Source organism: Octopus sinensis, linkage group LG9 (genome assembly GCF_006345805.1).
Source record: "Octopus sinensis linkage group LG9, ASM634580v1, whole genome shotgun sequence".
Taxonomy (NCBI): Eukaryota; Metazoa; Mollusca; class Cephalopoda; order Octopoda; family Octopodidae; genus Octopus; species Octopus sinensis.
This window is the reverse complement of record NC_043005.1, coordinates 13921788-13935607: the sequence shown is the minus strand read 5'-3', so window position 1 is coordinate 13935607 and position 13820 is coordinate 13921788. Positions and strand designations below refer to the sequence as shown.

Here is a 13820-nt window from a genome sequence, read left to right as displayed (position 1 = left end):
ACACAGACACAGACACACAGAGGCACAAACACAAACACACACACAGGCACACATACACACACACACACACACTATATATATAACATGCATTTTTTAGTTTCCGTCTACTAAATCCACTCATAAGACTTTGGTCGGTTCGAGACTATAGAAGAAGACACTTGCTTAAGATGTCAGGCAAGGGGAATGAACCCGGAACCCTGTGGTCGGGAAGTAAACTTCTTACCACAGAACCACACACCCAAACTACTTTTAATTAACAAATCCTTTCCATTAGTGGTATGATGGGTTATGTATTCTCATTACTCCACGAATGCATTTGGGAAAGCGATGCCATTAGTATCTTTTAATCTTTCTGCAGTTTCGGTTGTTAGACTGCGGTCATGCAGAGGAGACCGCCTTGAAGCGTTTTAGTCAAACATATCGAACCCAATACTTAGGTTTTTTAGTCTGTTACTTGTTCGGTCGGTTTCTTTTCGCGAACCGTTAACTTAAAGAGACGTAAACAAACCAGATCTGGTTGTCAAGAGATGGTGCAGGGACAAACACAAACAAAAATTCATACATGCATGCATACAAACATACATGCATACATACATACATACATACATACATACACACGTACGTGTGTGTGTGTCTATCTATCTATCTATCTATCTATCTATCTATCTATCTATCTATCTATCTATCTATCTATCTATCTATCTATCTATCTGTCTATCTGTATGTCTGTATGTCTGTCTGTCTGTCTGCCTGTCTACCTGCCTGTCTATCTGCTTGCCTGTCTGCCTGCCTGTCTGTCTGCCTGTCTGTCTGCCTGCCTGTCTGTCTGCCTGTCTGTCTGCTTATCTATTTAGCTATCTATATACACACACACATATGCGCTTCCTGGAAATATACTTCCTGCGTGGGAATACACTTCTTTCCATATATATATATATATATATAATATATATATATATATATATATATATATATATATATTTGTGTCTATCGCTGTTTGAGTTGCATAATAGTGGTTTTATCGCTAATTTATATTTTATTATATATATATATATCTCAAATTTGCAGAAAGCAAAAGATGAAGACAGGTGAGGCAACAACAAGCAGGTGTATTAGTTTAACGCTCGGGAAGAATGGCAAAGTCTTCGATAGAAAGGATTGAGAGGGGAAAAAATGGAGAGAGACCGAAAAAAAAAAAACGGAGAGAGAAAATGTGTAGGAAGCAACGGCTCAACATATATATAATCGTTCAACACACACACACACACACACACACACACACACACAACCATGGTTTGAAGTTTGTACAATGATATCTGGAACAAATAGCTTTTCTAAGTACGTCTAGGCAGGTTTAGACGCAAATATGGTGCTCACTCTCAATGTACATCAAAAGAGAAAAACCCTCTTTTATAGCGATAGTACTTCCAGCATACTCCACCCAAGACATTAGCAGAACACCTTGCTCAAGGTACCATGCAATAAAGCTAGATCTGAAACCACGTGATTGTAAAGCGAGCTTCTTAATTACACAGCCATACTTATGTCTAGAAATATTGGTTTTAAATGCTGGCACAAGGCCAGCAATATCGGGGGAGCGGGTAGGTTGATTACATCAACCCCAGTGTTTAACTGGTACTTATTTAATCGACCCCCAAAGGATGAAAGGCAAAGTCGACGTCGGCGGAATTTGAACTCAGAACGTAAAGACGAATGAAATTCCCGCTGAACATTTTGCCCGGCGTGCTAACGATTCAGCCGGCTCACCGCCTTTGTGTCAATAAACATTAACTTGGTTCTTTTCATACCTCGTCAAAGAGCTTCATATTAAGTGGTAATATCAGATGAGGAATGGCTGTTACCCACCGAAACTTTGATTTTGAAAATCACAATCTAATAATTTTATTGAACGAAAAGGAATTGGTTAAATTAAGAAATTCAATAAGTACCAGTCATACATCGGGGTCGATGTAATCGAGTAGCCAACTTCTACAAAATTTCAGGCCTTGTGGCTACTGCAGAAATATAGATTCTTTTCTTCTCTAGGCACAAGGCCCGAAATTTTTGGGGGGAGGGGTGGGGCAGTCGATTAGATTGACATCGACCCCGAAAGGATGAAAGGCAAAGTCGACTTCGGTGGAGAAGAAACTCGTAAAGCGTCATTACCAAAGAATGTTCAATTTAAATTTACCATTTCTTTAATACTGGGTTGGTGCATAATGATTGCGGCTTTTTTCGACAAATTTTTTTCAACAAAAACACTAACAACATGTAACAAAAACATCTTTAAATGATTATTCCGGGGCGTATTCACTATTTACTTCAATTACTGCTTCCCATTTGCTTGGCAGACGGCCAGACCATCATTTAAATATATTTTTGTTAAATATTATTATTGTTTTTGTTGAACAAAAATTTGTTGAAAAAAGGCCGCAATAATTATGCACCAACCCAATAGTTTTACTTGGAATGATATTCTCAATATGTCATCTAATCATACTTAGTTATCTCTAGAGATCTCTTTAGGTAAACGAAGGCAACTAAATTATAGTCATTTTAGTTCTTTGAAGGTCACTGCCATTAGAACAATAGCGATTAACTGAGCTGACTGTTGATATTTGCGAAGAGTTGTATCATTAGCCGAAAGTTGTTTTTTTTTTTGTTCCTATCGATTTATCTCTGAAATGTCTCTTATCAATATCGCTGTCCATATTTCTGATGATTTTTAAGCATGCATTTCGTTAATGATCACGGGTCTTTCGATGAGAAATTAACTGGTTATTACGTTACCGAAAACTTGGTGTTCGAATTCACTTGTGCAACATATGACATGTTAATATGACATGGTTAACGTAAGGCAGCGAGCTGGCGGGATCGCCGCATAAATTAGTCGTCCTTGTTGCCATGGCAAAGTGCAGTTTTGCAACGTCATTGCAAATATTTGTTGCCATAAAGAAAACAGTGATCTAAAACTGGATGACATTTATGAATCACTCAGCAGACAGACGGGGTGGGTAATATTTAAGTCATTTGAGGTTGATTAAAGGAATATAATAGAAGTATTAGGAAAAAAGAAGTCTAGCGATAAATGTTATGTATATTTTATAGCTATGAGTAATACAATACATGCATACTGAAATTATTCCACATGAACACAATGATGACGTGCAGTTCGTAACTATGAGGTTGCACAATACTTCAAGCTAGTACCCTCTAAAGGAGGTTCAGAGTAGCAGAAATTGTCGATAGCTCATTGGGTGGACCGACTCAACGGAACAGCTTTGTCACTGTCACGCTGAGTCTGTCCAATGATCACATCAAGTTTATAACTGTTTATAAAATAGTGAATCGCTAATACTAACTCTGAAGAAGTAGTTTTCATTGACTGAACAACTGGACGACCATCGTAGAAAACGACGGAGGATCAATTTACTTCTATTGTTCCCTGACCAAATATATATTCTCAGTAGAGCATTTTTGATCAAGATCCTTCAGTGCATATCCATCTTTATGTTACTCATTCCTGAAAGACACCACATCTAATAGGTAATCTTTTTCAGTGTTCCTGGCGTTCAGGCAAACAAATTTCGCATGAATCGTGTTATAGCAAATTAATGAGAGTCACTGGTATATTGTATACGGAAAGCTCAGAGGACAATATTTTATTTCAGAGCGGGGTGGGATATTTCCTGGTTGTTCAGTCTTTGTTACAAGTCTCATCATAGAATATTTTTCTTCTGCTTTGTATTGTGCAGAAATCGTTGCGATCTCCTGTTGACAGCTGGTGAAGAGAGTACTTTGCTGTGCAAGTGAATGTATAGTAATAATAATAATAATAATAATAATAATAATAATATAATAATAATGATAATAATAATAGGGTGCTTGGTACCAACATAGACCGGAAAAGGTAATGGGCGAAAAGTGGAAGGCGAAAATCCTCTGGGACTTTGACTTCCAGACAGACGCTAGAAACTCTCGGCTCATATGATTTTCGCAAAGGCCACTCTCATTGCATATAGTGCTTGTTAGGCATAAAAAGCAACAATATTTTGTGAACCCAGATTGTATTCCCCTCAAAATTCCAATCACCTTCAATTCTCCACATATTTTCCAGCTGTAGTTTGTACACTTTATGGCATTGCATGTTTTCATAACACTCCTTCATGTGCACTGAATGTCCTATGGGAATGGATGGTTTCTTATTGCCGTTGTGTAGTAGTACTGCCTTGAGGCTTCTCTTAGATGAATCAATGAATAAGCGCCATTCGGCTGGAACATGCTCTTGGAACAAACAGTGAAATAACTCATCAGTGTTATTACTGAAACAAAGTGGTCCATCAACAGAGAAGCAAGAAGTCAGATCCCTATTTCTCTTCCTGAAATGTGTTATAGAAACATCTTTCTTAAGTATACACTTTTCTTGAAGTCGAGATGCTAATAGTTTAGCTTTATCCTTCGACAATGACAAGTCTCTAACTAAATCATTTAACTCTCCTTGAGAAAATTTCTGTGGTACGTCTTCATTTTCAATCGTGAAATCTGCATCCACTTCGGTGTTTTCCATAGCATTAGTATCTTGTTCAGGAAATACATCTTCGTCAGATATCTGAAGGCCATTTTCTGGTGGTATTGGAAGAGGAAGATCATCATCGTTGTGTGGTACTAGTATTCTTGCTGATTCCAAGTTGGGATACACAATCTTATGCTTGGTCTTTACAGTAAACCCACGTACATTAACGTTGCAGAAATAACAGTCCATGAAATGATCCTTTGGCTCTCTCCATATCATAGGTATTGCAAACAGCATTGCTCTCTTCCTCTTATTTAGCCAATCCCTTAGTCCATTTGAACAAGCTGAGCAGATGATGTGCGGGGCCCAACTCTTATCTTGATCCCCGAGAGAGCAACCAAAGTATAACTGGCAGATCTTCTTGATTTCATTTGTGATGGCACGTTGCTGAGCTTTGGTGGTAAATGAACCACAGACATGACAAAATATATCAGGACTGTTCTTGCAATGCCTAGACATCCTGAGTAGAATTTGATGATGATGACGACTTGGCGCCTTAAACAGAAAGTAAAATTTATGAAAAGAAAAGATTATGAAAACATAAAATTACAAAATGAATACAAATAGTAATAAAACAGAAGTCAGAATTTACCTGTATAAGACGTTGACGTGCTGCGATATTGCTGTTGGGAGTTATATAAGCTCTCTTATCTCACCAGAAAAACTGTGCCTGATAGAAGGAAACCAATTACATTTTTTAAATCTGCGGACAGAACTGCATAAAAACACCATATAATACCCCTGATGAAAATTGGCTGTTGACCATTGTAATTAGAGATCTTGTTATGGTGAACTTTTTCAGATTGCAAACAAACTCTCTGGTCGGACTTGTGAAACAATTTTTATCTTGTACAAGTCGTACAAGGCTGCTTCATCCGGTTCGAAGCTTCTTAGATGTTAAAATGTTTCAGTTGGCCTAAAGAGCTTAGTTTTCTGCTTATGATTCTTTCCAAAATGTTTGAAAAATGCCATGTGACATAGATCTCTAAGAGTCCATCTGCGTCCTACTTTGCTTTTATGTATTACTGTTATTACAGCTCCATTAAAGATTTTAGTAGCCTTTCTGTTTAAATAGTTTCAATAGGATATTTTCAGGAGATTAGCGAGGAAAGTTTTGCAAGATTATAAAAACAGAGCTAGAAAGAAATTCCAGCTATGGAGCTGAGTTTGTGTCATGCATGCATGCATGCATGCATCCATCCATCCACCCATCCATCCATCCATCCATCCATCCATCCATCCATCCATCCATCCATCCATCCGTCCGTCCGTCCGTCCGTCCGTCCGTCCGTCCGTCCATCAATCCGTCAGTCTGTCCGTCTGTCTGTCTGTCTGTCTGTCTGTCTGTCTGTCTATCTATCTATCTATCTATCTATCTATCTATCTATCTATCTATCTATCTATCTATCTATCTATCTATCTACGTATTTGTGTGCATATATATATGTATATATGTGTGAAACCATGTGTATCTGTGTGTGTATGCATACTGAACGTGTGTGCATATGGAACGGTGCATAGTATATGTATCCCCATGTGCTTACATGTGTTTTTAGTGTGCATGTGTATATGTATCTGTGTTTTGGACTTCCCTTGAATTATGGCAGCATTCACCAACTTAAATAAGGAAACCGTCTAGAAGAGTTGCAGGCGATTTCGATGGTTGAAGCTAATGGCGAATTTATTGAAAAAATTTACACACACGTACACACAGACACAGACACACACACAGACAGACAGACACACACACACACACACACACACACACACACACACACACATATATATATGTCTTCTATAACCTCGGGTCGACCAAAGCCTGTGAGTGGATTTGATAGACGGAAACTGAAAGAAGCTCGTCGTATATATATGTATCTACTTACGTATGCATTTGTGTGTCTGTGTTTGTACCTCCACCATAGCTTGACAAACGATGCTGGTGCGTTTACGTCCCCGTAACTTAGCGGTTCGACAAAAGTCACCGATAGTATAAGTACTAGGCTTACAAAGGATAAGTCCTGGGGTCGATTAGTTCGACTAAAGGCAATGCTTCAGCATGGCCGCAGTCAAATGACTGAAACAAGTAAAAGAATAAAAGAAAACACCCACCCACACACACACACTCACACATTAAGAATTATGTATTCTCTTCTTCGTATTCTGTATATTTTATGGTCTATGTAAATACATTTCCATGAATATATGCATATATACGTCTATGTGCATCTCTCTCTATATAGATATATATGCGAAACCTAATTGTATTTATCGGCACCACTATCTCACCCATCTCTCTCACTATATATGTGAATATATATATATATATATATATATATATATATATATATAAGTGAGGTTGTGTGGTGTCTGTCTCCTACGATTTAGATTCCTAACAACTCCCACATTTTGCGGTGCAGTGTAACCAAAAGCGGGTATCTTACAGTCGTGATTCATATCGAGCCCTTCTGGGTATTAGCGCGCGTCTACGATGAGTCTACGATTTAAAAAAAAATTTACCATAAATTTTTTCCATTTTTTTTTTATTATGTAAGGGAAGTAACTCTCTAAAAATGTATTATTAAATCTCAGAACGTAAAAAGCTACAGTAACAATGGTTAGCCATATTGAGATGGCTATTATACTTTACATCTCTAAAAATGCTTATATAGTTATTTCCCTTACAAACCCGAGCAACGCCGGGCGATACTGCTAGTATATATATATATATATTTATAAATAGGCCTATGTATACATAACACAAACGTGTATATTGTTTCAAAGATATGAAGAAAAATTAAAACATTCGGTATCAGTGTATATAATGTATATATTTATGATACAATTAAACTATTCATGGTATACTGATAGTTCTTATGGAGTTGTATAATTGCTGCTTGTCAGCACCGCGACTTTTTATTTACGACCCAAATCTATTTAACGGAACATAAACCATACAATTTTGCACCCCCAGCTTCTGTTCTTGTTTTGTTGCAAAAAGATAATTTTTATGTATTTGATTTTGTCTTTGAAATCGTTAGCTTTTGGAGTTGTATGATCTATTTTTAAATTTTTTACCCGGACAGTCTTCTGCTTGTATTATTTATCACTGGATAGTAGCATCAGACTTTGTGCATGATGGTTAGCGTTTCATTTGACTCCCTATAAGGTTTATAAAGATTAGTTTTTAAGTTTAGGTGGGCGTCTAAGAATAATACAGATTTGGCCGTGATAGTTACTTTTAGTCTAGAGTTATTAAACGTCTTTCCTGAATCTCTCTGGTGTACATTTGTTCACGTCTTTAGAAATTGCTAGACGACCGTCTCTGCATAAGTTAAAGTTTTTGCAATTTTTTGTGAGCTCCTCTAAAGTCGATAAGGTAGCATGCTTCTGCGCTGTGTGTGCACCCTCGCCTCGCTAACGTGAACTACGATCTTCGGGTTTGATGGTTAAAAATCTAAATATATTTATTATCAAAATTTAGGACCTTCTGTGTAGTATGATATCTGTTTCTACTTTTTCAATTATGTGAAGTTCCTAGAGAATTTTGGGGTGTATTGGAGATGAATCTGTATCTATTCTTGTCTCTGATAATATTACACTAGTTAAATACTGCGTGAATACGTTTCCGTTGCTGGAGGTTTGTCTTTGATTTTGCTACGTTTGATTTATCAGGATTTATGGAGCTAGAGGCAAAATTTTCATAATGATCTCTTAATATGATAAGCACTTTTCTTCAGGTTAGTGTTACAATTTTATCGTCTGCTTCCAGTTTTGTTTCTATTTTATCTTCATGTTTATGATACTGTAAATGCGAATGGGTCTTTTTGTAATTTTGGGTAATATTATTTATTAACAGAGATTTGTGAAAGTCAATATCTAATTCTAAGAGGTTTTAGTCATTTCTGAAGTATGAATGTGTTTTCAGAGATTTAAATTAGTTTTGAAAAGTGTTAGTTTTATTACAAAATTAAGCGTTGGCTATCTTTTCAAATACGTCTGATTCAAAAAGGTCTAAGACATTAATCCCAAATGAACAGTTTTTATGATGAACTGGCTGAAGCGTTAGCGCGCCGGGCGAAATGCTTAGCGGTATTTCGTCTGTTGCTATATTCTAAGTTCAAATTCCGTCGAGGTCGACTTTGCCTTTCATCCTTTCGGGGTCGATTAAATAAGTACCAGTTACGCACTGGGGTCGATATAATCGACTTAATCCGTCTGTCTGTCCGTGTTTGTCCCCTCTGTGTTTAGCCCCTTGTGGGTAGTAAAGAAATAGAATAGGTATTTGGGGTTTTATTGCGAGCTAGTCATTATAATATGATTTCTAGGGCATGGGGAAAGAAAACATCCGATCTATTTCTAATTTAGAAGGTTTCGTAAGTATATTTTGTTGGGTGCTATTATATTTTAGGTTAAATAACACACACTTTACAATTGTAGATTGTACTCATTTTAATTTTGGCCGTGGAGAGAGTGGTAATATAAGTATTTTTCTATATACTGCCCGTTGGTTAACAACTTTGCGAATATAGTGTACATATATTCCAAGGAGTTGTGGATATGGTATTGATGATGATTTGAACAAAAGTTAAAGTGCTTAATGTTAACTAGAGTACAGAGTATATAAGGAAATATATATAAAATTTAACCATTTATGGTGTACTACCATTATAACAGTATGGTATAATAATTGTTTGTCTATACAGATATCTATAATTTAGGATCGTAGATAAAAGTATATATTCTAAGGATAACGTTTGTTAGTTAATTTCATAAGTAGAAAGCCAATTGGTTGCATGACTGAATGCTCAAGCTTAGATAAATAAAAAAAAACATGCTCGTGAAAGCGTAGAAAATGTAAGAAAACAACAATTGACAAGTCTATCGTTTCGGGTTATGCGTTTTATCAAAGAGGAATAAAAAATTAACTGAAGGAGGATAGAAATTTGGACGATATCAAATTAAAGACGTCTGCTTACATTGCAGGCATGATGGAAAAAGTTCGTTTGATACTAGGAAAGAAAGAACTAAAATTACGAAAGTAAAGAGAAGAGGGAGATGAAAAAAGACTAAAAAGAATGGAGAAGAGGAGAAGTGAGAGCGCACGTGAGAAAATGATAGACAGTGAAACAGAAAAGAAATTGAGAGAGAGAGAGAATGAGACAGAGAGGAAGATAGAAGGCGAAAGAGGGAGAGAGAGAGAAGGTGAATGAAAGAATGGGTGAGAAGATGAGTGTGAAAGTATACAATTGTCGGTAAAAGCGAGTGTGTAGTATAGTTAAATGTGTAACATTGTTATCTATCTATCTATCTATCTATCTATCTATCTATCTATCTATCTATCTATCTATCTATCTATCTATCTATCTATCTATCTACCTCCTGCTCTCTCTCGCTCTCTCTTTCTGTTTTGAAATAGCCATATTTTATATGTTTCTATAACTGGTTTTCATTTGACTGTGGCCTTACTGGAGTACGCCTTCAAGTTGTTTTACATTGATCCCAATACTTTGTAACATATGCAATACAAAGTTGACAATGTTGTAAGGGAAGATAACTCAGTAGGACATTAATATGGAAAGGTGTTTCTGTTCAAAGGCACCAGTTTCTCGCATTACACTATTATAAACACCAACACACATACTCTCATCCCTACATATATATGTATATAATATAATATAATATAATACAATATAATATAATATAGGCATGTATGTGTGTGTGTGTGTGTGTGTGTGTGTGTGTGTGTGTGTGTGTGTGTGTGTGTGTGTGTGTGCGTGTGTATGTGTGTGTGTGCGTGTGTAAACACGATACAATTTCTTTATACCGAATTTTCTCAAGAAGGAATTGGTCTACTCTATGCTGTGATAGAAGAAACTTGCCCAAAGCTACGCGTAGGGATGGCGCCCGGAAGCGAGTGAACCTCTCAAACCATACAGCTTAGCCTGTGATTTCGAAGCATCATTGTTTACTGCAAGATTTTGTAACTACTGCTATTTGCTTAGTTATTTTGAATAGGTTATATTAAAAACAAAAACGACGGCAATAACGAAACGAAACCAAAAGCAAACACGAAACAAAGACTGAGTTGTATCGCAGAGAATACGAAGTGATTACACAAGTAAAGATTATTCTCTTGTGGTTTAATCTATACTATTTCTATTGTCACAAGCTCACGTATATATCACATAGCTGTAAGCTTTTAATTGTATGTATTTCATCCATGTATGCTAGTTTATATATTTGTTTCAAAACAACTAAACGGCAACTGATTTGTTTTCTTTTTAACCATTTCAGGGTTCATTGATCGGTGATATATTTCTACATCTTTGCTGTTCCCTGTGTGCTCTTTCTCAGGAAGCTATGGTGAGTATTCTTTTCTTTTAGACATTGCTTTACAAATTATAAAAGTATATATTTATTCATGGTGCATTTAAATCGAAGATCTACCAAATGACCAAAGGAAATTAAAAATAAAACGGATCAAGTGTATATTACTAACTTCTTAATAGATTACCATTACAGTTACTTCTTAAGTGCATCCGACACGTTCCACTTTGTACATTAATCGAAAGAAATAGCTGATCAATTATTAACTAAAACTAACAGAATTAGCACCAAAGGAAACATTTCCATCTATATGTTTATGTTATTGTTCGAAAATATTTCACACTATTATAACAAAATGCTGGATCGCCATTATTCGAAGATTCAGTTGTTTAATTAACTGAATTATCCGCTCCTGAATTAATGCGTATGTGGCCGAGTATTCTGCAAACACTCCATTAATGTAATCGTATACAGAATCAGTGAATTTCAGTACATTCTACCCGATGGTTGCAGTCTGCCTCATTTTAGTCTGATCATGTCTACCTTATTCACTATCGTCAGGTGCACAGCTGCTTAATATGAGCGGAATGTTCTCTTCATTTCTCTATTTCATATTTTAAAACCCGAGAGATTCATAAATCGATTAAGGGATCTGCGGGTGATCTCTCGTTCATTGAAAACTCTGTTTTGATTTCTGGGGACTTTAAGTGAATGCTTGAGACACGAGAACATTCCACTCATATTAAGGAACTGCATCCATACTTTTGCCTACCCCCGTATATTACAAAACACACACACACACATACGCACACATATATTATATAATATAACATTTGTCGAAGATACTGCATAGTGGGATTGATCCCATAGCCTCATGGTTACAATGTCGACTTCTTAACCATTAGGTCAAAGTGAACCTACCATGACCATGTGCATCTAAATGAACATATCTTTATTGCATTAATTTTCAGTTATGACTTGTAGTTTATAGAATTCATAAATAGATTAGAAGAGGAGGTCTTTGACATTCTTTAACCGTTATTCATTATCGATTGATTTCCATTAGGGGTAGCTCTAATTGAAAGACCGTACTCTGTTTATTTCTCAATTTCCTTATACATTAGTTGTGATGATGAACATTGCAAGCTGACAAACTGGTGCTACAACTTCTTCCCATTCTTCTGTTTATCGCCTAGAATTAGGTTAACTAAAGCCATCTGGCAGGACACCTTTCAAGTGTCAAAGACAAGCTAGAAACCACTGACAATGCGACTGATTAAATTACCGCCTACGTATTCAGCCGTCCGTGCTTTTCGTGGAATTAGCATTAGACGAAATAACTTCTCTCATGTAGGTGTAAAGAGAAGATACGATAATGTGTTTCTGAAACACATTCTCTCTCATAAACTGGTTGAATAACTACAGATCAGTAACTTTTCTTTCCTGTTTGTGAAAGCAAACAGTCGCCAATCAATCCACGTATACTTATATGTATACGTATCGCTGATTGTCTCTGTCTGTCTGTCTGCCCGACTGTCCCTGTCTCTGTTTACCTGTTTCTTTCTCTCTCTCTCTCTATATATATATGTATGCATATATATGTATGTATATATATGTATGTATATATATATATATATATATATATATATATATATATATATATATATATATATATCTATATATATATATGTATAATATATTGTAGGTACGCTGGCCCCTTGATAAAATCATCAAAGTGATTTAGCCTTAATTTTATAATAGATATGCGTGTCTGTGTGTCTGTGTGTGTGTGTGTGTGTGAGTATGCATGTATATTGCTTGTCAATAAATTCGTTCTCTATACATCCGAAAAATAAATAATTTACAAAGATTACGTCTATTACACTTAATGTATCCCTTCTACCCGACATTCATAGTTAATTAATGCACTCTAGCGACCTCGAGTTGTGTATGTAATTATCTAAGTCTGGCTCCGGAGAGGAACTGTGAATAAATAGTGTCGTCAGACAACGGAAAACTTTAAAAGAATTAATTCAAGGCGTCGAGCTAGCACAGTCGTAAGCACGTTGGTCAAAATGCTTAGCGGTATTCAGCTTTTTACGTTCTAAGTTCGAATCCCGCCGAGGTTAACTTTACTTTTCATCGTTTCGGAGTCAATAAATCAAAGTACCAGTCAAGTGCTGAGGTCAATGTACTTAACTTGTATCTTACCTTAAAAATTACTGACCTTAAACCCGGCAATGGACCTGCGTCTCGTTTAGGGGACTGCTGTAGTCTGGGTCAGGTATACGTCATGGAAACCGGAAAACCAATCTTATGAATCCTAGGGCTGAAAAATAGCAACCTAGACATACGCACACACACGAAAGGGCTTTCGAAACCAAATGCCACTCAAGCGTTTTCTGCATAAAGATTATATTAATTAAAACCAGAATAGCGATCAGGCACGTTTGGCCAACATACGATATAATCTGACTTTAAATAGAAACAGATTTTTATGTTGCCATGCTTTTGTTGTCGAGTAACCATTCTCCAGCAGACATGTAAACAAGGTGTTTCAGTCGTAACATATCTTATCTATTTTGCACATATATCGTCAAGAACTATTTTAAGACGGTAGGCTTAGACTGAGTAGAAACGGACTGCTATTTCTAGCTGGGTCGACTGATTCCATTTAGGTTCACATTACGTAGGGTGTCCTTCCCCGTATAAGAAGCAGGGTGAGATTTGAAGATGAAATCTGAGTAAAAATGAGCTACCATTTCTAGCAGAGTCGACTGATTGCACATAAGTTTTCACAATTACGTTGAGTTCTTACCATTTTAAGATAGTATGATGAGATTTGCGCGATTGGGTGCTAATTTTAGCACATCTAGCATTTACGTAAAGGCTCTTTATTGATGCAATAGATATACACACA

The 13820-nt window shown here is 36.3% G+C and overlaps 1 protein-coding gene across 1 annotated transcript in view; it reads left to right on the top strand.

Moving 5' to 3' along the window:
- LOC115215622 (cell number regulator 7) overlaps window positions 1–13820 on the top strand; it is a 31539-nt gene that overhangs the window by 16391 nt on the left and 1328 nt on the right. The window contains exon 2 of the mRNA XM_029784856.2: window positions 10868–10936. Within this exon, the coding sequence (XP_029640716.1) occupies window positions 10868–10936 (69 nt within the window). The remainder of the gene's footprint in view (window positions 1–10867; window positions 10937–13820) is intronic.